This window comes from Kogia breviceps, chromosome 12, assembly GCF_026419965.1.
Source record: "Kogia breviceps isolate mKogBre1 chromosome 12, mKogBre1 haplotype 1, whole genome shotgun sequence".
Classification (NCBI taxonomy): Eukaryota; Metazoa; Chordata; class Mammalia; order Artiodactyla; family Physeteridae; genus Kogia; species Kogia breviceps.
In genome coordinates this window covers 65932860-65960690 of record NC_081321.1, presented here as the reverse complement: position 1 = coordinate 65960690, position 27831 = coordinate 65932860, and the positions used below count along the sequence as shown (strand labels likewise).

At 35.7% G+C, this 27831-nt stretch overlaps 1 protein-coding gene across 2 annotated transcripts in view; it reads right to left on the bottom strand.

Annotated features, from left to right (window-relative positions):
• OTOGL (otogelin like) overlaps window positions 1-27831 on the bottom strand; it is a 147375-nt gene that overhangs the window by 63487 nt on the left and 56057 nt on the right. Inside the window, exons 19-27 of one of the 2 annotated variants that reach the window (XM_059081626.2) lie at window positions 26037-26246; window positions 23975-24140; window positions 23126-23200; window positions 21823-21875; window positions 20057-20219; window positions 15901-16008; window positions 14788-14926; window positions 5525-5659; window positions 64-213 (exon numbers count right to left, since the gene is read on the bottom strand). In XM_059081626.2, coding sequence (XP_058937609.1) covers window positions 64-213; window positions 5525-5659; window positions 14788-14926; window positions 15901-16008; window positions 20057-20219; window positions 21823-21875; window positions 23126-23200; window positions 23975-24140; window positions 26037-26246 — 1199 coding nt within the window. The remainder of the gene's footprint in view (window positions 1-63; window positions 214-5524; window positions 5660-14787; window positions 14927-15900; window positions 16009-20056; window positions 20220-21822; window positions 21876-23125; window positions 23201-23974; window positions 24141-26036; window positions 26247-27831) is intronic. The other variant, XM_059081627.2, reaches the window with a different exon arrangement.

Below are 27831 nucleotides of genomic sequence, written 5' to 3'. Positions count from 1 at the left end.
AGGTAAATGTAATTTCATGTTTTGCATCTCATTTGGATCGACCTACCAAATAGGCTGACTTACCCTCCACTGTGGTCCAACTTTGATATGGATGGTTGTCTTTTTATCCCAAAGAATAGTGATGTCTTTCTCTGGAAAGTATACTACTATGTAGTACCCTGCCTTCCAAAGCTGGTATGTTGGTTTATTTTCCAGAAAAAAACCTGATCGTTTCTTCAAAAAGAAAAAGCATAATAAAGAAAAAAACAAATTTCTTGTTTTCTCACCAAAATGTAAACATTAATTAATATCCATCAATAATTATCTATGTACTAGTGTTTTTGCTTAGCCCTGTCTTTCCTGAATTTTGTAGTGAAAGACAGAACAAGTGCATAAAATAGGAAAATCATAAAATTGGTAACAAGATACAAACTGGTAGATAGGCTCAACATGGATAAATGAGTAAAGGGAAAAAGGTATTTCAGTTATAGAGAAGAGCACAAACAAGGCGTAGACATAGAGTATATTAGGGGGATGTACCTGCTGACCCAGAACTTCTATATTGATGGTGAATAAATATGATTGAGTACTAAAAATGTATGGCTTTACCTGAATAATTGAAAAACAAAAACACAAAGTGTGTGTGTGTGTGTGTGTGTGTGTGTGTGTCTATAGACAGAAAGAGGTGTTAAGGAGGACAGGGAGATGAATTTCCATAAAAGGAACTTAGGAAGGCTCTTTGCAAGAGGTGGAACATCTATTACTGATATGTAAGAGGCCATGATAGGAAGATATAAAGGGCTGAAAAAGAGAATGAGAAAGAAATCATCCCAAGAAAAGGGAATCAGTTGAATAAAGGCTTAGGGGCAGGAAGTTTAAGATTTGTTCAGTACTAAGGAGAGCACAGCATGGATTCCATAACAAGCATAGTCTGAGACCCTTTGCCATCAAGTTACCCATCACCATCACAATCAATGGCTGTTATTCCATGTGCAAAATGTCCTCGATAAAAGCTTTTGAATAGTAAAATGACAGACCATGTTTGTATATTAAAAGAAAATAATGTGTGTGCTAGAAAGGATAATAGTGGGGAGAAACTAGAGACGGAACCCACTGGGAAAATTTAGAGTACCTTTAGCCTAAAGCGAGAATATGCAATGTTCTTTATGGGCAAGGGCTATACCCTATAAAAGATTATGCTGAATCTGACATTGAAATTAACTCACATAATAACTTTAAAAATACATGGTTAAGTCAAAGTAAATAAAACAAATTTAACCAGAAGCAAAATAAAAATTGTGAAGGAGATATGAAGTGCTTTGGTTATTTTTCTCCCCCAAGTAAGAACAAAAGCATAGTTTGGAAACATTGTACTAGAGTCTACAGTTTTATAAATATTTCACAGGGCAAATTAAATAAACTCAATCACATCCATAAAGAGTTTCCAGTCTCCTAGATCAAGGTCATACTTATAAGTGCTCGGTATATTGTATAGGACAGTATGAATTGTTAATGGACTCTACCTAACCTCATTTCCTTCTACTTCCAAGTGCCAAGTTGGAGTTATAGGGCAATGCCCTCAGTACCTGTGAGGGTCTGAACTCAACCTGGAAGTACCTTGTGTCTAAGTGAGCAAGGCATTAAATAATAAAGAAAAAGCACCATGGCAGGTAAAGAAAGACTAAAAAACAAAGGAAAAAAATTTTCCCTGTTTGATCAAGGGCTCTACATTTTCATTTTTCACTAGGTCTATAAAATGTGTAGCCTGCCAGGCCCCCATATCACCCTCTGCCATAGAACCTATTTTTATCATTTTGATTACACTTTTCAGGCCCTTTCTATTATCTGATTTGTCTTTGGCATTATTATCTATCTTCCCCCCTACATGAATGTTAGCTCCTAGAAGGATGTACTTTGTCAAGCTTATGGCAGTATCTGCCGCTTCTAGATCAAGGGTAACATATATTTTTAACACCTTCCTGCACTGGCCTGTTCTTAGTTCTCAGCTTCCAGCCTGAACAGCAATAATCAAAGTAAGTAAGTGAAATGATTGTAGCTTATAGCTCCTTTTCAATCCATGAAATACTTTTTTCATGTATTTTCCTATTAAACTTCCCTCAGACTGGTTGACACTGGAACATAAAATAAATTTTTGGATAAGATTATTGGACTTCCTTCAGGTTGGTTTTGTATTAGTTATCCTGATGTAAAAGCACATCCTCTCTATTTGCCTGTAGAGCTAAATCCTTCATTTTTATTAGACAAGGCAGTTTGCTACAAGAGAACAATGGTCAAAAGGAGGTGGTGTACCCCTTACTTTTCAGATTAGGAAGTAAAGATGTTTCTCCTTATAAGGTAGAGGTATTATGAATTGGACCTCCACCTTCAGGGGAGAATTACTGCACTTTAAACAAACTCTAGTGATGTTAGAAAAGTAAGTTATAAAAAGCAGAGAATTAAAACTTTTAAAATATAGCTTAAACTCAAAAAATGTTTATATGCTACATATTTGAGAAAATTAGAGTGGTACATTTATTGAAAAAATTAACGGTTTTTTTTCCTTCCCCTGAATGAGCAATCCATCTGCCATAAAACAAATGGTACTTATTTTCAATTTTGATGCTCAAGAAAATATATTAGCCAGAGATTTGTTAGGGTCAAACTATCTTCATGATTTTTCTTCATCTTACTTTATACTTCACAACTGATATGAAGGAGATTCATCAGCACCTGCATTCAGGTGAAAATTGGAAGATGAACATTACACAGAACTGCAATTACCACTTCAAAAATGTGTCAAACAGTCTTTATAAAAGCATTTACTATTTTCTCTTCAGTTTTTCTTTTTTTAACACATCCTTTCTCTTAGAGAGAACCTTCACCTATAAATGAATATCCAGCTGATGGCTACACCAAACTGCAGTAATTACTTCAAAAAGATGTTAGCATGACTTGTACAAACTCTGTTTTGCTCAAATCTTGATTGCTGCCTGGTTGGTCTCAACATTTCTTACTGAGACATGAGCTATGATCTAGGGCACCGATTCTCAAACTTTAGTGTGCAGAATTTGGGGAACCATTGAAATATTGATTGTCATCAACTTCAGCCATTCTAATTCCTGAGGTGGAGTCCAGGAACCAGCTCTTATAATAAATATTCTAGATGATTCTAATGCAGAAGTTTTGCAAACCAAACTGAGAAACGCTATTCTAAAAACTCAAAAATAGGCCACTTTATAAAGGCCATATGTCACATCATGTCACTTAATTCCAAAATTTCTTCCTTGTAGAGTAAGTTCAAATATTATATTACACAGCCTCCTTGTCTACTGCCCTTGTCCCCAAGCTTCCTGCATGAAAGTCAATCTGGACACTCCTCCCTGAATCTCTTTGCCTCACCCTCCCTCCACTATCCCCATCCACATCAACCTAACTAAACTGCTTGCAGTTCTCCAAACGTGCCATTTTATCTTTGAACTCTGTTCCTTTCAACATGACTGTTCCTCTGTACTGATTGCCTTTCTACTCTCTCTCTTCACCTGCCTAATACCTACTCATCCTCTAAGACTCAGTTCAAATCATTTCCCCCAAAGCATGTCTTCTGAGCCTTCAGAAATAAGGAGGGTGAAGGAGAGGAGGAGAGCCATTTCCCGAAATTCATTCTTTCATTTAATCCTCGTGTGAACTTAGGAAGTAGATTCCATAATCATCCCAAATTTACAAATAGGAAAGCTGCAGCTTGGAAGGGTTAAATAAAGTTACTCAAAGTCACACGGTTAGCAGGTGACAGAACAGAGGTTCTAAGTGAGTACTAACTGACGCCAGTCTATGCTCTTCACAGCTACCCTGAACACCCCAGGTTGGCTTAGGTCTTCTTCTTAGGGATTCTCCTGCTTTCCTAAACACACTCCTACCATAGCATACCACACTGCACAGCCTCATTTACTTGAAACGTGTCCCTCACCTCAGTATAAGTTCCTTAAAAGCAAGTACAGTGAGTGTCTTTTCCCTGTTGTAGTCCCAGTAATTAACACATAACTTTGTACAAAGTAGATATTATGAATAAATGAATGAATGATCGAATGAATGAATGAATGAATGAACTTTATTCATTCTTTCAAACTGCACAGGCTCCAAGTATACAAGAAGGAACAAATAAGAGAGCGGTCTCAATTCTCACAGAACTCATAGACAAATAGAAACGACACAGACCACCACACAGGGGTCCCCAACCTTCGGGCCTTGGACTGGTACTGGTCCGTGGCCTCTTAGGAGCCAGGCCACACAGCAGGAGGTGAGCAGTGGGTGAGAGAGAGAGAGAGAGAGAAGCTTCATCTGTATTTACAGCCGCTCCCCATCACTTGCATTATCACCTCAGCTCCGCCTCCTGTCAGATCAGCGGCAGCATTAGATTCTCATAGGAGCGTGAGCCCTACTGCGAACTGCGCATGCGAGGGATCTAGGGTGCATGCTCCGTATGAGAATCTAATGCCTGATGATCTGAGATGGAGCTGAGGCAGTGATGCTAGCGCTGGGAAGCGGCTGCAAGTACAGATTATCATTAGCAGAGAGGTTTGACTGTACAGAGACCATAATAAATCAATTGCTTGCAGATTCATATCAAAACCCTGTCAGTGAGTGGCAAGTGAAAACAAGCTCAGGACTCCCAGTGATTCTGTATTATGGCGAGTTGTATAATTATTTCATTATTTATTGCAACGTAATAATAACAGAAATAAAGTGCACAATAAATGTAATGCACTTGAATCATCCCTAAACCATCCCCCGACCCCCCGGTCCGTGGAAAAATTGTCCAGTCCCTGGTGCCAAAATCAGTCCCTGGTGCCAAAAAGGTTGGGAACCACTGCCACCACACAAGTAATTTCACTAAAGTGCGATGCACGTCCTGACAGGGAGCTTGAGGGCAAGAGGAGGAACTCCTTGAAGGAGATAAGATGAGACTTATCACATAAGAATAAGTTAAATGGAAAGGCTGATCCAGGTAGGAGCAATGACATTCATGAAGAACCAGAGGTGAGAGAAAGAATATAGAGCATTTGAAGAACTGATAAAAGCTCCAACTTCTGGAACATGGGCTTGAAGCAGAAAGTGATGAGAGGTACAGCAGGAGAGGCAGCAATGGCCAGATTGGCGAGGCCATGTAAGGGCAATGGGAGATCACTTGAAAGTTTTGAAGCACTAGGGTGTCAGGAGATTACATTTCCATTTTAGGAAAACCACCCTGGCTGCAGTGTGGCAGGATGGATCAGAGGGGAAAAACTAAGACTGGAGGCCAGGTGTCTAGCTTGGAGAATGTTGAAGTACTCCAAGTAACAGGTGACAAGGAAAGAATTAGCAAATGGAGAAGTGGAGTATAAACAAAGGAGACAAATCAAATATGATTTACTGAAGCTACATAAAATGACAAAGAAAAAAATTCAAACCTAGTAACCACTTATAAAGAAAAGTACCCCCAAATATTTCTGTTTTATTTTCAGTATCCTCAGGACAAGTTAAAATGATTTACAAGAAATAATTCACTAACCTGTTTGTAAGGAGTATCATTCAGGTAAATTTCAGTGTCCCCAACTGAAATCAAAACACTTTTAGAACAAACAATATCGTTGTCAAAGCATTTCTTGTTCTGGCCAATGACAGATATATCTGAATCATCTGTACTCTGAAATGTCAAAAATATTATATTAATACAAATGTATATTATATATAATTTTTACTTATTGTTCATTAACAAATCTTAAAGAAGTCCAAGATTTACAATGAATTGTATTGAAATTGAAATACAACTTACCTCTAAAATAAAAATCATTTTGATCTAATAATGTGAAGAATTTAATAAAAATATACCAAGATAGCTCAATCTTTAAACATTTATCTATAATATCTCCTGTTAAAATGTTGTTCCAACAAAGGATTTTTTTCCATTTTATTATTACAGCTCAAATTTATCAACCAGTTTCTTCTTATCAAATACCCAACAAGACATGTCACTTAGGGGAATTTTAAAAGAAATACTTTCATTTTAGACAACATCTTTTGTTTTATTTTAAGCTAGTTTTCTGGCTAAATAATTATTTGCCTACAAGATAAAATTGAAATAAATACAAAACTTTGACACTGTATTAGTAAATAAAATGATGCATATCATTTGAGGGCTTCCTTCCAACTTTACATGCATTGTCTTATTTAATTCTCATGACAATTCTTGAAATATGTATTATCTCCATTTCACAGATCAAGGAACAGAGGTTAAGAAGGATTAAATGAATGTCCAAAGTCACTTAACTAAACAAGGGCAGAGACAGAGTTCAAAACCCTCTTTTTTAATGCCACTTGCAGAGAAATTAGGAAGAGTTTAGTAATGGTTGAGGAGAAAATTCAGTTGTAGGTTATAGGAAATCCTTAGTTCCAGAGACTATTATTTAGTCCCACACACTCTAAATCTAACCTTTTCACCAGTTACCTCACCCTCACTTTCCTTCAGCCACTCCCCTCTCCATCCACTAAGAACTCTCTCTCTGGAAACAGGGTTTTTATTTTTTATCCCGGTTTAATAGATGGGCTTCAATAGTTCTACAGACTCTGGAAGTTCATTGTAAAATGTTGTTTTCTAGGAAGAAAGTCTATGATTTTCATCAGATTTTTGAAGTGGTCCTTATCACCCCAAAAGTTAAAGCCACACTGCCCTGAGTCCTTCCACTACCTAGTGGAAGGTGGGAATTTCATCAAAAGGAAAGTGACAATTCTCTTTGAACTCAAATTCCAATTCTCAAAGGCTCACATACATTTCCTGAATCCTTTTCATTTTTAGATATATGGGTCAGTGTTTATTTTCAAAGTGAGAAGAGTCCTTAAATGTTTGGAAATCATATAGGTCTTGATGTAAATCCTCCATACTTAGTTTTTTATATCACCAACAATATGAACACTAGCTCAATATATTTCTTGGTTTGGCCAAATTCTTCCTGTCTTATTAGTAATTACTATAACATAGTGCCTAGAGGATAGGTTTTCAACGAATGCTGTTGACAGAGTAATTCATTTGTCCCTCTGTGACCCAATTTTCCTTACTTCATAGGAACAAAGAGCTTTTTCTTAAACAATTTTTAAGTTTTTCTTAAAAGCTTCTTAAACAATTCTTTTCCAAAGCATTGCCTAAACTTTGAAAAGGAGAATAATAAGGGTCATCAAGATGATTACGGCATTATATTACTCAAAAAATAATGCCACACTTTTCTGCCTTTATGAACAATTTTCAAAGAAGAAATATATATATATAATTCAAGGTTTTGTTTTCCTCTTCCTCTTGGAAAGAGTTATTTAGATTAAGGGATGTGGAAAGCTGGCTGAAAGGATTTCTATTGCCATTACATTTCTATTACTATTAATTAAAGTGCCTCAACGTTAGCTTTAGTCTTTATATTAATTCAGAAATGCCAAGAAATATTCTATATTGTATAGTCTGCCTGGTAATATCATGTTATGCTGACAGTAACTTGAAACTATCAAGTCCTAAGAGTCACATTTCTCCAATTTCCATTTCTAATATATATTTCAAGTTAATATTAGGTTTGGAGATTATGCTAAAGAGTTGCTAAGCAACACAGTAAGTAACACAAAGCTAGAGGAAAAAGGTCAACAGCGATGTGCCACATAGATTCCTCAAACCCTTTATGCTCAGGTACTGAAAACACTGATAGAGAATATTCTCCCAAATGAATCCAAAACATAAAATGTCAGCACCTCTCAAGGTAGTATATTATTTTACTTGCTATGTCAGTCTAAGACCTGTCTTGGTCCCAGCCCCTTTTAATGGTAACTATCCCACAGAAAGTCCCTGCTGATACAGTAGCCTCAGGCAGCCATGGTTTATGTTCCACAGCTGAATGGCCTCAAAGCAGCACATTCTTTGATGGGCCAAAACGCACTTTTTTTTTTTTTTTTTTTTCTGTACGCGGGCCTCTCACTGTTGTGGCCTCTCCCTGTTACGGAGCACAGGCTCCAGACGCGCAGGCTCAGCGGCCATGGCTCACGGGCCCAGCCGCTCTGCGGCATGCGGGATCTTCCCGGACCGGGGCACGAACCCGCGTCCCATGCATCAGCAGGCGGACTCTCAACCACTGCGCCCCAAGGGACTTTTTAACGCAGGCAAAAAAACAAAAAAAACAACTCTAGACAATTAGATTATCTCTCACATTTGAACCAAAAGGAAGGGAAGGTAAACAAAAGATGGTATGCTTATCATTTTTTAAAAGAAATGCTTATTATCGCAACTCTATAACGTGTTTTGGGCTTTAATTTGTTCTTTAATTTTACCATTTCCTTTTTCACTTACTTTTATTCCCTTAACATACATTTAAATTCTTATTAGCTAATTCCATCATCTCTTTCATAATTTCTGGAAGGCAGAAAATATTTTTATTTTATGGGGAGTAAATTTTATTCAGAGTGAAATCTTCATCTAATTTTTACATGTTACTTCTTTCTTTCCTTCTTTCTTCTCTCTCTCTCTTTCTTTCTTTTTTTCCTGAAGTGCCATACCATTGTATAATTACTATGCCATTAATTTGCATTTTACTCTTATTTGACAGAGAAAGCTCTATCTAGTTCTATCTAGATCTTTACATTTGCCTAAATAGGGTGTAATGATTTCCTTTGACTTCTTTTCCTCTCTGTTTTCATTTCCTGTGGATGGATGGACAGATGGATGGATGGATAAATACATACCTACGTACATACATAAAGGCATACAGGGTTTGTCCTTCAAGATATGAGATTACCAGCAACTAAGAGTTTTATAGAGGAGACAGACATGAAAATATGGAACTTGTGAGACCCAGTGTTCTTGGAGAAAGAAGCCACCAGAGGAGACTGAGGAGTGGTCAAAGACCAGCAGAAGCAGTGTTACCTCAAAGAAGACAAAGCAAGAAGCACTTCAAAAAAGGAAGATAAACATTTAAAAAGTTTAATTGGATTTTGCATAGGTCATCATTAACTTTTACAGTGGCAATTTTATATGAATTTTCTGATTTGGTGATTAATAACTCTCCACCACCAGCCTAAGTTTCAAAGGACCCTAAACTGATATCTATGTTTGCACATTCTGTACCTCCACTTCTCAGTATAGGGCCTGACATATAGAAATCACACAAGAAATATTGACATGAAAAATGATGGTATGATACAAGGTATAAAAATTTGAGGGCGATGAAATTAGAAAGGTTTTCAGAGACTTAAGGAGAGCAGCAAACATTTGAGCTATCAACTGAACAGAATGTTGAAAAACCTTATCTAGAACAAGTTACAGGAAGAAACCTAGCAGTGACAGGGGCCTGTCATAGATAATGGAAGTAGAGTTTGGCTCTGAAATCTGGGAGTTGGAATATTAAATTTCCCACTTTTGCTGAAAACATCCAGTGTCCTCTCTTTCTTTGAGCTTATAGCACATGTCAAGTTGCTGTTTGGTTTCTCAACTCTTTTTACTCTTAAAAAAGTCTTACCTCAGGAAATACAATTATGAACTTTGTCCTAGATTTGCTTCAACACACTTAAAAAATAACGTGCTATATTTCTTGCTATATTCCGTGCTATTTAAAATATAGCATAAACAGCCTCCAACATGAATAAAATATCAGAGAACTTGAATTTTTAAAGTTTGATAAACATCAACAAAGATAGGGTAAGTATTCACTGGAATCAGATTACATTTAAAACTCCACAATCCAGGGACTTCCCTGGTGGTCCAGTGGTTAAGACTTTGCCTTTCAATGCAGAGGGTGCAGGTTTGATCCCTAGTCAGGGAGCTAAGACCACACAAGACTTGTGGCCAAAAAAACCCATAAAACAGAAGTGATATTGTAACAAATTCAGTGAAGACTTTAAAAATGGTCCACATTAAAAAAAAAAAGCTCCACAATCCAGAGATTTTAAAAAAAAAAAACTTTACAATTCCTTCAATATGTCAGAGTCAAGTAACATACTTTCAAGATAAAGCTGAGTATTAATTTTTAAAAGTCCAATTGGCAAATAAAAGGGAAATTTTTATGAATTTGATTACTAGATCCTTCACAGGGCCCAAAAAAATAAATGATAGGTTTTACCAGATAAAAATGCATTACAAATGACAAAGTCTGGAATTTGTAATCAAGACAGGGAGGAAAGAGAGCTGCTTGACAAGGAAGAAGGAATTAAATATGATATTCACAGAAGTGATTCTTGCCTATGTAAAAGCAGCAAGTAAATGAATGGTGCTGGCAGCCATTCTATCCTTCTCAAAGGAAATGCTGATTCTTAAAAAATAAATTAATTAATTAAAATTGCAGCAGAAAAACTCCAAGTGTTGAGAACTTTACTATCTGGAATGATAATATTTCAAAACCATGACTATTAGGTTTCATTTGTTAATCACTAATTTGTCTTTGGTATGAAATAATTATTCCATGGTCGAATAAAATATTTTTTGGCTTATCAAGTATATGTTGGTCATGCTGGAGAGGGTGTGGAGAAAAGGGAACCCTCTTGCACTGTTGGTGGGAATGTAAATTGATACAGCCACTATGGAGAACAGTATGGAGGTTCCTTAAAAAACTACAAATAGAACTACCATAAGACCCAGCAATCCCACTACTGGGCATATACCCTGAGAAAACCATAATTCAAAAAGAGTCATGTACCACAACGTTCATTGCAGCTCTATTTACAATAGCAAGGACATGGAAGCAAACTAAGTGTCCATCAACAGATGAATGGATAAAGAAGATGTGGCACATATATATACAATGGAATATTACTCAGCCATAAAAAGAAACGAAATTGAGTTATCTGTAATGAGGTGGATGGACCTAGAGTCTGTCATACAGAGTGAATTAAGTCAGAAAGAGAAAAACAAATACCGTATGCTAATACATTTATATGGAATCTAAAAAAAAAAAGTGGTTCTGAAGAACCTAGGGGCAGGACAGGAATAAAGATGCAGACATAGAGAATAGACTTGAGGACACGGGGAGGGGGAATGATAAGCTGGGACAAAGTGAGAGAGTGGCATGGACATATATACACTACCAAATGTAAAATAGATAGCTAGTGGGAAGCCGCTGCATAGCACAGGGAGATATCAGCTCCGTGCTTCGTGACCACCTAGTGGGGTGGGATAGGGAGGGTGGGAGGGAGATGAAAGAAGGAGGAGATATGGGGATATATGTATATGTATAGCTGATTCACTTTGTTATAAAGCAGAAACTAACACACCATTGTAAAGCAATTATACTCCAATAAAGGTGTTAAAAAAAAGGCATACACAATTCTAAAACTTGAAGCTTTAGACTTTTAATATTCTTTATATCTTATTTTTACCACATGAACCCTAAAGACAGATCTTAATCCAGATATTTAATTAGGTATCCAAATGTTGGAATAACATTTCCTGCAACATGTCTTCTCATATACAGGTAGGCATGTCTCATTCAAATCTGAGACTGAACATTATGTATGCATTTTTACAGAAGGATATAGTAGAAAATTAAGTGATGATAGGAAATCAGGTTTATAAACCTAAAAGCCAAACCTTAATGGCTCTTGCCTGCTAAATAAAATGGCACTGTTATACTGCAGCACCAATAAAAAAAGACTGCTACCATCATTCAGCATCAAACAGAAGAAGATACTTTGATTTTGTCAGGAGTCAGAGTTGAGACAAATATTCTACTTTCTGCACAATCACTTTTTTGTACACTTGAAGCTAACACAACATTGTAAATTAACTATGCTTCAATTAAAAAAACCAATATTTGTTTGAAATTTCAGTGGTAAATACTATGATTTCTCTACTGCAAAGACAAATGAGGAGTTAAGGAAAAGCCAGGTAGATCAAATAAGTAGTTGTTAAAGAGTTCACCAAATGCCCAGCATTTTGCAAAATGACTGGGGGGAGGAAAAAAGAAATGTAGGTCCTAATCCTTGTTTCAAAACTTCAGAATTTTCTTGCAAAATTCTATCTTAATAAATAGAGAAGGCGTGTTTTTGTTAACACAGTTTACATTTAATAGGCCCTAAAAATTGTTTATTAAATGAATGAAATGATAATGCATGAGCAAAGACCATTGTCACACGTTGGAAAATGTTTGCAAAGACAGTGATACATGAACAAGGTTTAAAATGTTTTTAGTAAATACTTCTAAATAATTTTTTCCCTACACAAAATGAAAACAAAGTTTGGCAGAATTTTTGTTTTGCTACTTAAAATGAAACCATAAAAAGCATCATTAGTTAACCTCAATGACACATCCAATGGGAACATGTCATGTTTGATACAATATTGTCAGTGATACTTTGTTTTTCCTAGATGTGACAAAGTTTATTATTCAGAAGAAGAGAATTTCAGAATTAGTTAAAATAAGTTTTTTAAAGAAGAAAGTGCTTTACATCCTTGCTATTCAAAGAGTGGACTATGGACATGAAACATCAGGGTAGTTTATTAAAAATTGCGGAATCCAAGATACTGCTCCAAACACATAAAATCAGAATCTATATTGTAACAAGATTTCCAGGTGATGTGCATACACACTAAAGTTTAAGAAGCACTGTTCTACATACTACATGTTAAAGGCATGTATATGCGTTTATAACAAAGATTACTAATTAAATGTAAGCTTGTGATTTCTACCCTCTAAAAAAAATGGTTAAAAAACTGAGCAAGTAATTTTTCAGCTCTTATAGTACAGCCATAATTGTGCTAGCCCTTATGAGAAACCCAAAAGCAGTATAACACAGAGCTCTGATATAAAATGATACACAATCTAATTGAGCACACATAAAATAATCAGAATATAATGGGCTGCTTACTTTTGACATGATGACTATTAAATACAATAGGATGTGTAAGAACAGAACAGATAAATGTGAACTAGAAAAGTTATTTTGAGGGAGTAGAGGCAATCAGGTACAGGAAAATACCCTGAGAAAAGACATAAAGGAGGGGTGGAGCTAACTGAGACCCTTGAAATACTATCAAAGGCTCTCAAGGGAAGTTTGATTTTATGGAAGCTGGTAATTGGGAGTCAACCGTAGTTCTTAGAAAGCAATGACATGATAGCAATGTGAGTCTTAGAAAGATTAACAGAATGAAAAAAATGTATTATTATAGGGATGAACTTGAGTCAGAAGAGCCTAGAAATTGAAGGTCAGAGCTGTCCATGTCAATTTGGAGCTCATCAGCTTGTAGATGAGGTTAAGACTGTAGAGAGGGATGATCATATCAAGCATTTGGAGAAAAGGTCAGAGAGCCAAGAACAGACATCCAGTTCAGTCAACATTCAGTGAACAACTATGTTCCCGGCACAATGCTCTACACTGGTAAAACAATGGTGACTTGCCCTGAAGGAGCCAACTGAGTCATCTATGGTCTGGGACTTATGCTAAAAGAAAAAGTAACAAAGAGACAATGGAGAAACCAGAAGAGACACTGAAGGGCTCCAACAGCATAATATCTAGAAAGTCAAAGGAAGAGGGATCTTAAGGAATGTCAGAGACACCTAAATATCAAGGGAAGCAAGGATTTGGTATAAAATCAGTCTGATACATTTTGAGAAAAAAAGTATCTGTTTATGTATTCAAATCTCTAAATTGTTTTTTTACTTTTCCAAGCTTCTCAATTTACAACCTAAACTTCAGGCGACAAGAAAATTCTCATGTAAAATTGTTTGCTAAATAAGGCTTGTTCTAAGAGGACAAATACTCATAGAATGTATATGTATCACTGTGCTTTTCCTATGCTCCAAATAGTATCAAAACCACACACACACACACACACACACACACACACACACACAACCCTTATAGGCAACTTGTCATCTTCTATAATTATCTAACTGCCAAATCCATTCCCAGGGATTTATTCTTTAAGAAACTTAAAATTGTTCATAAAGAAGGCTAAAAATAGCACTGAAAGGGAAACTCAGTGGTTTCCATTGAGGCTATAGATTTTACTGTTTGGTTTTTATTTAATATAACTAATACAAAATGGGAATATGTCTACTTTCTTGACATATGCTTAAAGAACAGGATCATACATGAACCTCTAAAAACATAAAAGCTTTACCCAGAGAAAAACACAAATTCAAGATAATCACAGGTTACCTTGGTGGAGAAAAAGATGTTATTTTGCTTATTCTTGCGCAACTTCTTCCTAAAGCTTACATTTTTCATTTAGAAATTTAATTCTGGGATAAATGATATCTAAATAAAATTTAAGGATACAGAAAATCTGAATGCATTAAAGATATGAGAAATCTTAAGGATTTTACCAGATATACAAAGCCCAGGGTTTACCAAAGCATATCGTCAAAATAGCATGTCTAGAATTGAGAACAATGTCATTTTTATTGCTACTACTATAAACAATACGTGGCCCAATACATGATTTAATGTCTTATATTTGTATTCACCAAACTAAACCAATAAAAATAAAAATGGCTGACATTTTTTGAGCAGTTTACTAAATAGCAAGCACTCTCTGAGAGTTTTACAAATATTTATTTCATTCAATCCTAAGCACTACCCCAGGAGATAGGTACAATTATTATCCTCATTTTACAAATGAGAAAACAGAGGCACAGAGAGTTTACGAATTAGCCCATTACTTATACATAATAAAACAAGGAAATTAATTTAAAATTGCTATCACTTTTATAGGTTTTCTAATGATACATGGATTTGATATGCCATGGTCGACCATACTTGTTTTTTACATTGTATTTACATAATTTTAAGTAAAAGGAAGTAATTGTGACATACCTTTATCAAAAATACCTGGCAATCACTGATATAATCATATTCCAGTCCATCAAAAGAATGATAATGACGGTCCCCATATATTGTGCACACTGCTGGGCATGGATAATATGTGCAGTTGAACATTCCTCGTCGACAAACACTATTAGAAAATAATACAAACACTGTTACCTTTCTAAGAAACCTGGCTCTAATTAGTATTTTTCAAGCAGCATAAATATTGGAAGGTTTGTATTCAAAAGCATTCACTGAGCCAATAGCCCTTAGAAATATGACCAATTCGTTCTGATAACATTTTATTACAATGATAGATAAGGCATCTATTTACCACTTCGTCTAAACAAATTATCAGACATCACAACCAAGCCTGAAAATTGTGCCTGGGTCACACAGAAAACAGGTGATGGAATGAAAAATTAAACAAACGCCTGCTGGTGGCTAAAAGACCACAATGCCATCTCATCTATTGGAGTCCATTTAAATACCTTAGACAGGACTTGTTCATGAACTTAGAATTTTTATCCACATTTCAAGGAAACTGTATTTCAATTTTATTTTATGGCTTATTTCCAAACAGAAAACTTTCCATCAAATGTGACCTTCTCTTTGGAATAGTTATCAGTTTCTTATAAACTTGAGATATGTTTTTCCTATTAAATTTTCACATTGTCATAATTCATTTTTTTCTCCTGGGTTGAACAAATAGGAGTAAAAATAATGATCCCCCTGAAGGTAGTAGCTCCCAACCAACTCCTGAAAGCCTTTAAAATCTTATTTACTGGTCTTCCCTGGTGGCGCAGTGGTTGAGAGTCTGCCTGCCGATGCAGGGGTTCGTGCCCCGGTCCGGGAAGATCCCACATGCCGCGGAGCGGCTGGGCCCGTGAGCCATGGCCGCTGAGCCTGCGCATCCGGAGCCTGTGCCCCGCAATGGGAGAGGCCACAACAGTGAGAGGCCCGCATATCACAAAAAAAAAAAAAAAAAAAAAAAAAAAAAAAATTCTTATTTACTCAGACTTGGTTTGCTTTTTGCTGAAATCAGTCACATTAAGTAAATACAAGATGACTGAAACTAATACAATTTCTTAGGAAAATTGTGAAATAAACAGATCTCATTACCAGGTATAACATGGTGTAGCAATCACTTCTCCTGAGAGGTACTCCCAATCTTTCCAGATACACGGACAGCTTTCAGGAACATAACACTTTCCTTTGTGCTCTGCCATTCTTTCAAGTGAAGAAGTAAATGCTATTTAATATAAACTACTAATTTCAGTTTTTTAAAAAATCAGCAATCTTGTCATATTCAAAACCATCTATATTTGTTACAGTTGTCATAAGCATGTTCTATCTGACCTATAGAGGGGTCAAATCCAGTCTTTCTCCCCTATTTTACCACACAGTACCTTTCACATCACAGAAATAAATAAATGCCAGGCAAATGACTGGATGCAAAATTTTAAACTCTTTGTTATCACTTAGTACAATAAAAGGGAGACAGAAGCCTAAATTTCCACGTAAAGTGAGATATTCTGAAAAAACAACTAAAGAGAAAGTAAGGCTCCCTTTCTTTAATATTTGCTACTTGATAGAAGAGCCTGTGAGTCTAAGAATTTTTTTTACAAAATAGTGAAGTATGAGCTGGATAACATTTTCTATTACAGGATAGAGAGAGTAATCAAAAGCTTGTTTTGTTAGTGCTTAAAGTTAAAAGCCATGAGACTTTAGGTGTGTCTTGAATAAGAAACCATTATATCGAGTGTTTCACATTTTATTATTAACATATCAACTTTTGAATGTTGGTTTCTTCAAAGTGTGATTTCCTTCATGAAAGATTACCCCATAAGAAAGTATCTTAAAGTATCTCCGGATACAAAAATTAAAACAAAATCATTATTCATAATCTCAAGGAAAAATCAATTTGGGTGTACTATCAAAATATTTTGATATGAAGATAAAATAAATATTATATATAATAAATATTTCAATAGCCTTAATATAAATATATACATATATTTTTCAATATTCCTAAAATCTTTTCTCAAAAACAGCTTCCATAAATAATAATAAAATAGTAATAAATACATACAATAATTTAAATATATAATAGTATAACTATAATATAATAATAAAAGAAATTAAAATAATAAATAATGGATAATAAAATAGTAATAGCAACATTCAAATCTAGCTAGTAAAAATAGATAAAATATATAGTTTTTTTCTGAACTTGCTTTAAAATGTGAGAATTCCATGTTGTCAAAATTAACATAGAAGTCAGGATTCCTGACTTCTTGCCTCTTCTCTCAAATAGAAATAATCACATATGTTCCTTTAGTGCTCCGCTTCCTCGCTCATAGTTTATCTAATGTATATGTTATCCATTTGACTTTAAGTTTCACTCCGGAAGACCATGAATATCTTGTTAATGGTTGTGTTCCAATGCCTAGCACATAGCAGACACTCAATTGTTGAGTAAAGGTGAAGAAATGAAACTTTATATAAATGATGCATCAACTCATTCAGATTTCTTTCTTTCAGACAACAGTGCCCTAGAGTCCATAATTTCTCCCCTCAACCTTTCCAAACTTCTAGCCACTTTCCCTGAACATTGCATCTCTCTTCTGCCTAGAAAACTAAAAGATTTCTTTTTCATCACTCAAGACTGAATTTAGTGCAATCTTTTCAGTGCAATCTTTTATGTACCACATTCCGTATATATAGAAATCTGTACAAACCTTTATTGGAGGGTTTACCACAATGAACTGCAAGTAATTCATTAAACGTCTTACAGAGAAATAAGAACAATAACAAAAACTAGTATTTTTGAGCGTTAACTATGGCCCAGCCACTGTTCCACCCGCTTTAAATACATCCTTGACTCATCTAATCCTAGTGACAATTCCATAAGGTAGATTCTATTGTTATCTTATATATATTTATTTTAGCACCATCATCCCTGTGTCTTAACACAATGTCCCAGATATTAGGTGCTTCACAAACATTGTCTGCTGAATTGTTTAGATAAGGGATGCCTCACGGAAATGAACCACAATTCTTTTTTTTTCAATTCTCATTTCTTTTTAAAAATATTATTCATATTTTAAATTTTTTAATTGAAGTATAGTTAATTTATAATACTATATTAGCTTCTGGTATAGAGCATAGTGATTCAGTATTTTTACAGGTTATACTCCATTAAATGTTGTAAGCACAGTTCTTAAATAACCAGCCAAAGTAGTGGTTTTAAATGGTTACATTGATGACTGATGAGTTTTTCATAACTAATCAAAACTGGAAGAAGGAAGAAGAGAGCTGTAATCACTGTGAATTGTCTGCTTTAAGCAGGTTTGGGAAGTGGGGTTAGTAATAAAATAAACATTTACTGAGCACCTACCATATGACTAGTGTGCTGCATATACTCAACCATCTATGAAGTAGATATTATTACACCCGTTTTAAAAAGACAAAGTTGAGACTCCAAGTGGTTAAGATTTGTCCTGAGGTACTTTACCTAATAAGAAAGAGGGCCAACATTTTAACCCATTTCTATATGACTCTTTCTACTATACTACTTTCCATTTCTTTAATCCACAATGATTTCTAAACTAAGGTATGTGGTCCATTTGTAGTCGATGAACTGCTGGCACTATAAGAGCCCCATGAAAACAAGTGATACCAGGCTTATTGTCCTAAAATAAGCCAGCCAAGGTCACGTGGAAGTCAATACAAATCATACTACCAAAAACAACTTTATAACAGAAAGTTCCATGTAACAAAATTATTTCCAAACAGTGAGAGGCCTCTTAGTCAATTACAACTATACTTATTTCAATAAAATAAGAGAAGGTGGGAGGAAATTACTTTTAAGTTTTTGTAATAAAATCTGACCAGTAAATTAATAAATCACTGTTGAACTAAAAGTCAAAGGTGACAGCAAATAGATATTTTTTTAAATAATAGCATCAAGCACAAGCACATGAAAGAAAATTAGGATGTAGATTTATTTAATCAGCCATGCATCCCTGAGTCATAATCAAATCAAATAAATCAAGCAATGTTGTAAGGTTCAGTTATTTTACTACAATAAAGGTTTTATTTCCCTTGTCCTTTTTACTAAAATGTCTTCCTTGCTCATCTGCTATATGACCTGATTTCTACCTGCCTTTATTTTCCCAGGCAAGGCCTTGTTCTTTCACACTCCTTCTATGTCCTTTCTTTCTAAAGAGATTGATACAGTCCCATTACTTGGCTCTTCAACCTATTCCAGATGGGGACCATTTAGACAAATGTGACTCTCCTGGGAAACAGACCACAAAACCTCTCTCTTATTTGCTCCTGGTTTATACGAATAGAGCCCAGGAATCGCTTTGTGTGAGTACGTTCATCGAGAAAGAATGGGTGACCTCTTTGCCTTAGGGGGCCCTCCCTCTGTGCACTGCCTCTATTCATTACCAGAAGAAGTTAGGCCAGTGAGGCCAGATCCCACGTGTGCCTGCAAGGAAGCAAATAGCCACCAGATTCTGTATTTACCTTCCATGTATACTAGGCATTTCTGCTACTAAAGAAAATTTACAAAGATAAGAGTAAATTATGCTGCCATAAAATAGTGGCCCATACTTATTGAGTGTATACACACACACACACACACACACACCACATTTCACAATGCCTAACTGAGACTTTAAAGGAACTTGCAGAAAAATCACGCAGCTGATATCGGCAGGGCTGGGATTTGAAACAGGTGTGTCTGAAGCCAGAGGACCCACTGTTACCACTGCCCTAAGTAGCCTCAACACACCATTTTCTGTAACATCCATTAGATAGATCAGTTGGCATCAATACTATAACTTAAAATCAACAACAGTAACAGCACAACAGAATATACAAAAGATATGTACTTCAAGTGTTTTGAATTCAGAGTGGCTCACTATCATTTTCCCAAAATTGCAGTTGAATCAGGAGGTAAATGCCAAGTCCATCCTGAAATGAGTTCTCTCCTCGATTCACTGCATTACTTTAATTATATTGTATACATAGCATATTGTGACATTATTTAGCCACGTGTTATATGTGATATGCATCTCACACATAACATATGTGATATGTTCCATGGGCACAGAAAAATAATTACAACAGTCTTCTAGTTACCAACTCAAAGTGAACCACTAGCCAGAACACAATTTTAGCTATTCCTATAAATAATGTTTTTAAGTGCTCTTGTGTCTTCTATCAAATTCTAAACGTTCTGTATTATCAAGAAAAAGAGGCTTACCCTGGAGCACAAACACAGCCACTTATGCAGGGTGATGATGGGGCACAAGTGAAGTTCATAGCCAGGTTTGCACATGTAGTTTCACAATTTACACCACCAGCTGGTAATTCAGGGTCAGGAAACCTACAGTCGAAATACTGTTTTCCCTCGGGGCAGATGCGAACTTCAGGGACAAGGCACAGATAAAATACCCTTAACTTTGTATTTGCTCTATACATTTAATTTTATTGACATGCATTTGTCATCAAAACACAATTCACCATAGAATACAGTGCATTTAACAGTAATAACTGATCTTACTCTGTGATGTTTGGTTCATGAGCTTACAAACATTCCCTAGACAGATTTCCTTTAATCACCTAAATTTCCAAAATCTATTTTGAGATTGAAAACTTCAGCTGCCTTCCATAAAGCAGTAACTAAACAACTAGTATATAATTTTCTGAGATCAAGAACCAGGGTATTTTGATTAATCCAAACATGCATTATCAATTTTTGAGGACTGACAGTACAGTATATTTAAACTTTACAAGGTTGTATGTTTACAACAAACACATGATACTTTTAGATCTTGCTTCACCTCTGAGTCATTATTTACATTAGTCCTCACTATAATGTAGAAGTGCAGAAAATGGACATAATTATAGGCAGGCTAGGGGTTACATATTGCTCCAGAAACTTCTGAGCTCAGAGGGATTAAATAACACCCCTTATCTGGGGCCAAAAGGAATCTTGGGGATTCCTCTGTGAGAAGTCTGGCCACATGGGCATCCTTTTCTTCAATGCTGAGACACCCTGACACAAATGGGGTAAGGCAGGGAGGGCCTAGTAGTTATTGAATATGTGTGTGGTCCATGAACATACACTGTAAAGAAGCCCTAGACAGCCTGAATCCTCATAAATTGAATCCAGGGCATATACTTTAAAGCTAATTTATAAAATATATTACATAACTGTGCAAATAAATAACAAAGCAATAGCTCACAATTAGTTTTAGCAGCCTACACTCTTCCTGCCCATTAAAATCAACAAAAGGTAGTTTTGTTAAGTATTTGCCTAGAATTTCTCCACAGCGACCAAAAATTTGAGGCTTTTTGTGTGGTGAAAATAAATAATGTAAAGGGTCTCCTAATATATAATATCTTCAGGAATGATATGCAATCATAAGATGATATTCTCAAGAGAGATGGCAGTCAATGTCATTTTACATGCCATTTCTAATTGATGGCTGCTAGTACTAAAGCTTTGCTACTTATAATGTAGCCAAGGACCCAGTAGCATTAGCATCACTTTGGCCATCAACAGGAATGTTGCAGGCATCACCCCTGACCTACTGAATCACAATCAGCATTTTAGCAAGATCCCCAGGTGACTGTGTGTACATTAGAATCTGCTGGTCTGGAGTAGGGTTTCCCAACTGCTGTTGCACAAGTGAGTTCCGACAGGTGTCTGGATACATATCCCTAAAGCCTTTGGGGCACCTGGGGTGGTTCTGGGATAGGCAGCATCAAGGCAGCATCCCTGGGTTGATCAGCTCTGACCCTAAGCGGCCTTATATGTCCACCCCACACTGTCCTACAAATATTATAATTCCGAATGTGAAAAAAGTTAGAAAGCGCCTGAGTACCATGCTGAGAAACATTCTAAGGCTATTCCTCCATGCCCATTGGCAAGGAGGGCTGTGACGGATTAATAACTTCTGCCCTAAGAGTAGGAGCAGTACTAGAGGCACATTCTCTTTAAGGAAAAATCTATCTAGATCTTACCAGTAGAGGGTGTTGCTAACTCATCACATTTCACAGTCCCATTTGAACACTGGCTGGTAGAAGTAAACAAATAGTTAATTCATGAAACCAAACCTCGAGTTTTTTCTGTATTTCAAAAACAATATAACATGCAAGAATTGACAAATACGATTTTTCCTCTTTACAATTAAGTTATTGGTTTAGGTCCAATTCGAAGAGAGCTATTTCAGTTCAACACATTTTTATCAAACGCTCATATATGTATGGGGCACTGTAACAGGCATGGGGAATTCAAAGACCAAAATTCGTAGTCTTTAGCCAAGTGCCTACTATATTCTAGTAGGAGAGAAAGACATACAAATAAATAATTTAGCCAGTGTGACATGCAACATAGAAACGTTTAAGACATAGAAGTAAAGCACCAAAAAATGTTTAAAAATCTGTTAGCAATTGACATCAGGGCAGTCAAAGAAGATAAAGTCGGGAAAATTTTGAAGAAGGGATGGAGGTTACGATATAGATTAAAGTAGGAAGGCTGTCACACTGAGTGGAGATGTAGTACAAAGCCATGTAGGGGTAGGACAGCTTTCCATGTGACAGAGTGCCATGTGGGAAGTGACAGGGGATGCAGATGGCAAAGAGTCAAAGGCCAGCTCCTATGAAGACACTAAGAATTTATCTGTGAAGTGAGTCACTAAAGACATTAAACACAGATGTGATATGGTTGGTTTGAATTCTAGAAAAGTCATCCTGGCAGCAGTGTGGAAGATAGGGTGAAGTCCAATCTTGCAACCTGAGTTCGAAAGTCAGGGCATAAGGCAAAAACCAAATTCAGGCAATGTGAATCTTGAAAATCCCTTAAGAAGATATCATGATAAGGAAAAACACACCAGTTCTCAATAAGCCAGTGGATAAACCACAAAACTAAAACCCCTCAGTAACTTACAGTATTTGAACACCCATCTCATCCTTAACTTTTATTTGAGAACCAAACTGATCAAAGGCCTTCCATTTCACTATTTGAAACTTCAATTCATAGCTCTTTTCTGCAGTTATGAGCACACGACTTAGGCATTCCATGTTGAAATGTAATATATCCATGTGGTTGTATATATATATATATATATATATATATATATATATATATATATATATATTAGGGTTTAATATATAGAAATGTAATATACATGGTTTTAAAGTTTATATATTAAGGTTATCTGTATTTTTCAAATTATAGGTGTCATATTTCAATTTATGGTTTTGGTTAGGAAGTTATATGATTACATATTATTTGTCAAGAACAATCACCATCACTGAAATCTACCATAAGGCTGAGGGCGTTGGGATGAGCTCCCCAGGTTGGTAAATGCTGCCTCTGTAATGACACCGACAGTGAAATCTGTAAGGAAAAGAAAGGGTTAAATTAACAAAATAGGATATAAATTTTTTTAAAAAACAGTGAAATTCAAGCAGACCATATGCTCTGTACTGGTAATTTTAATGCACAGTCTAACAATGACATTACTCCATGAGATTCCATGCAATTCTGTTATACAAATGTGAAGCCTTGTGCAGCTTTAGATTTTGTTCTCTAAATTCAAGCTCTGTATTGTTTTAGTGACAGAACAGACTGTGTTGTTTTTGTCCCCAAATAAGGAGTCCCTGAAGGCACTTCAGGGAAACACAACTGGTATATCATTTAGCCTTATGTAGACAACAAAAGTCTTTATGTCGTATGAGATTTGGGAAATTTCTGAGCGCTGAGAGACATTAAAATCCCGCTACTAAAATCTGCCACATGACCGTGAAACATAAACCTTGCTATCATTATTGATATGGCAGAAGCAAGTGGGAATAAACTTCAGGATTAACCATCAGTTTCCTTAGCTCTTTCTATAGAGATTTTGTGAACACATACAGCGTTAACAAATAAACAAATAAAGGTAAAGACATTAAGAAATATGAAAGAAACAACTCACAAGCAGATCTTTGCATATAGCACACTTATTTCATGGAAAAAGTGACTGTTCAATAGTGGAAAAAATGTATGGTGCTGAGTCAATTAGATTAAAAAAAAAAAAGAAAGAAAGGAAAGAGGCGTGATAGCCCATTTATCCTGTAAGGGAGAAAAGAGATAAAAACTGGATGCCGTCAACCCATTCCTGTGACGTACATGGGCACACAAAAGCTAAGTGTGTCTTCATAGTATTTGCCTTCGGGACAGTTGCAGCCTTCAGCACAGTCATCATGACACTGTTCTGGGGAAGAGACAGAGATGCAGGAGCGACGACAGAAGGAGGAGCAGTAATGGTACATCATGCCTTTTTGGCACACCACCCCTGAGGACGAAGAAGCATCAGTTGAGAAAGATCTCCACAGGGCCGAGAAGCATTTTATGCTGGTTATAGGTCTATGATAGACATAAATCATGAAAAAAGAAGATATCTTACATCAATAAACCTAGAACATTACAGAATCCTATATCATAAATAAATTAATTAATTAAACAATTCTTTGCCTCAGTGTAACAGAAGAACAAAATTTCTATGTGAAATATATTTAAGTGTGACATTCCATAACATTCCTTAACAGTCTGTGCTATAATTCTTTAAAGTATTTTTAAGGTATTTTATCCGTCTAAATAAACTTCCTTTCCTCACATTTTAAATTTATTTACTGCTATACTGACACCACCTTCCTCTTTGACATTATTTAATCCTAAATAAATGTTTAGTCCTCTACAAATAACACAAAACTTGACTTTATCAATCTGTACTCACAGCTCCTGTTTTTTGCCTTTTAAATCATGCTTGCACTTTTTGCTAAACCCTCCAATTTCTTTGTAGAACAAACTGAACTGATTACAGTAGGCAAACTAAAATATTCTAAAAACACACTTATACAAACAAAAAGGCTGGATAAAACACAACTGAAATAATGTTAAATGTATAACTGATCTTGTGAGAAAAAAAATGGGGGTGGAGGGTAACTTCTCCATATGCCAGAAGTAAAGAGAGAAATAAAATTCAGAACTTTAAGTAGAGGAAGGGAGGATGGGTCCCAGAAATCTTGGACCTGATATTTAACTCTTAAGGAAATGGAAAATGAAAGTTGGTCCTTTTCAGGGCAAGGAACTGGGAGACCCTTAACTTGGACCTCCAAAAAAATCTCCATCGTCAGTTGAAAAGATGGACTACAGCAGAGGTCAGCAAACTTTTTTTGTAAAGAGCTAAATGGTAAATAGTTTCAACTTTTCTGGCCATACAGTCTCTGTCACAACTACTCAACTCTATCCTTGTAGCTCAAAAGCAGTCATAGACAATATGCAAAAATATGGGCAGTAAACTTTATTTTCAAAAACACGGGAAGCCCAAGGGTGTAATTTGCCAACTTCTGGACTAGAAGAAATCTGCTCATAGTACAGGGAGATGCCAGGAAAGCTTCTCTAACTCTGTGGGGTCTCTGATGAAATAAAGCATCCTCTGAGAAATCAAATTCCTGCACAGGTTTGGTATATGAATTTACATTACTTTTATATTTACATTATTTTTGTCTTAGAAAGCCCAAGCTGAGAAATTAACATCGAAACTGGCCAGTGTTACTCCTGGAATAATAGGAAAAAGTTTTTTGAAACCACTGAGGGATGAAGAGATGGAGAGAATGATGCTTCTGAAACCCAGGTCACAGAAGATTCTAATGGGGGTAAGGGGAATGGGCAGCCTTGATAAAGAAAGATTAAATCATAAAAGAAATTCTAGAACAGTAAGGAAAGGAAACAATCTGCCATGCATGATAACAACAGACATCATAACCAGGAAGATTCGAGCCCTAAGAACTTGAGATAATAATTGCCTGTTGCGTAATTTACCTATTTACCTACAAATCTGTGTCACTATACCACATAATGCTTTCCCATACTTTCCAATATTTAGAACATTTCTATAAGAATTTTTTCAAATGTTTCAAATTATTTCTGTTGCATATTTCAAACCACACAACTACACTCTAATTTGGCTTATGGTAAAAATAGTCAAAAGCCATTGGTCTTATCCAACAGAGCTCCAATTTTAAGAAATAAAGTATTTCACTTTTTTTCATGCTTACACATTATAATATGTCAAATAACTTAAGCAAATATTGACTTTTTATTTTAAAAAATAGCAGTAATTACAAATACAAAAATCTCTAAAGTGTTATTTGAGCATCTTTATCAGTGACAATGCCATCATACTCACCACAGAATGAAATCTGAGCTCTGAAATCGATGGGAACACCACGCTGGCCACAGAGGTAGGCATAGTGGGCAAGAGCATTGCATAGGCAGGCGCTGCCACACTTGCATGCATCGTGGCGGCATAGCTGATAGTACAGCCCAGGGCTAATATGGATGTGGCAAGGAGCAAAGAGCTCTTGGTGGATAACATCACAGTGTGCTGCATATCCAACTAACAGACAAAGAACCCAATTAGCACTTCATTTACTAGTCTAGCTAGTATCAAATACTCCTAAAATATCAAATTCCAGCACTATCCAAGCATCTTGCTTTCCTAGAAATACACTGTACTGCATATTATTTTCAGTAAGAGCCAATATTTTCAGCTTATACATTTTTTGGTTTGTTTTTACTTTCGGTAATATTGGTAACAGCACTTAATCCATATTTAATATTCTTCTAGCAAAAAAAAAAAAAAAAAAGTATTGTGTTATACCTGAATAACTTGAGCAACAGAAGGGTTAACTGACAGAAGTGGCCTCAATTACCCCATTTCCTGAGGACCATCTTAGGAAATCACCCTAATTCTGCTATAAAGAACTGATGAATATTAGAAGGTTTATCTCCCAACATCCACACACAATAAAAGCAGTGCCAATTGTGGATGTTATGGCAATTCCCTGGGATACACAATTATCCAGGAAGGACTAGGAATCATCTCACTCCAGTGGAGTCTCTGAGGTAAATGGTAATGATGTAGATACCACATAGTCATTGAACGCAATATCTGCTCAAGGCGTAGTGCACAATGTCTGGTAAATATTAGGAGATCAATAATGTTTGATAACTGAATCTAAGATGAATACATGGATAAATGAATAATGAATATAAATTGGTAATGGAACATATGCTAAAGGCTATGAGCTATCACTGTCAAGCCATTTGAGGGGATGTGTATAATAAGTTCTTGAAATGTGTTGACTTTTCCTTGAGAATGACTGATCAGATATAATTCTTTATGGGAGTAACCAAGTTTGATAAAACAATCTGGATTTCATTTTTCTGAAAAAGCCTCGTCCTGTGATTTCTTGGTGCAATGGACCTTGATTGTATTGATTTCTTCACAGATAAAATTAATCAATCTTTGAGTTGTCATTGTCTTTGAGAGACAAGATGAGCTGCTAGAGATCAGAAGTTTTTCACTACTGAGGAATTATACTGAACTTTTTCTGTTGAGCATTTTAAATATATTTATTATTGGAAACACATGGTAATTATCTAAGTAATTACCTGAGTATTATATATTTTTGCATTGTTATGCACATAATATATGAAAACAAATGACAGACTATAACAGCATACTATTAGCATATATACTCCTAATTCCCAAGCAAGAGCTTGGAATCTCCAAGCAAGAGCTTTCATTGCATGCCCTAAAGATTTGTAGATCAAAAAACATTCCTACTGACATTAAGTGAAAGGGTGACTCAGAAAATCCTTGTTTAAAAATATCCTTCAGAATCCATATCAGAGTTGACTTTCGTCTATTTATTTTCCTTTCTTTGGGGATCTTTTTGAATTTACCTATTTGAAATTAAAAAATAATAGTTCATGGCAAAGGTGAAGAAAAATAATATCTAAAATATATATGTCATAGAAGACATAAGATGGGGACAAAAATGATAAAAAAATATATATATAACAAAATGGTAGGGAATAAAGGAGGTCATTAAAGAAACAACCAGAGAAAATTGGAGTAGAGTCCAATTGATAAATTAGAAGTTGGCCTAGATTAAAAAAAAAAAATCACTAAAAGC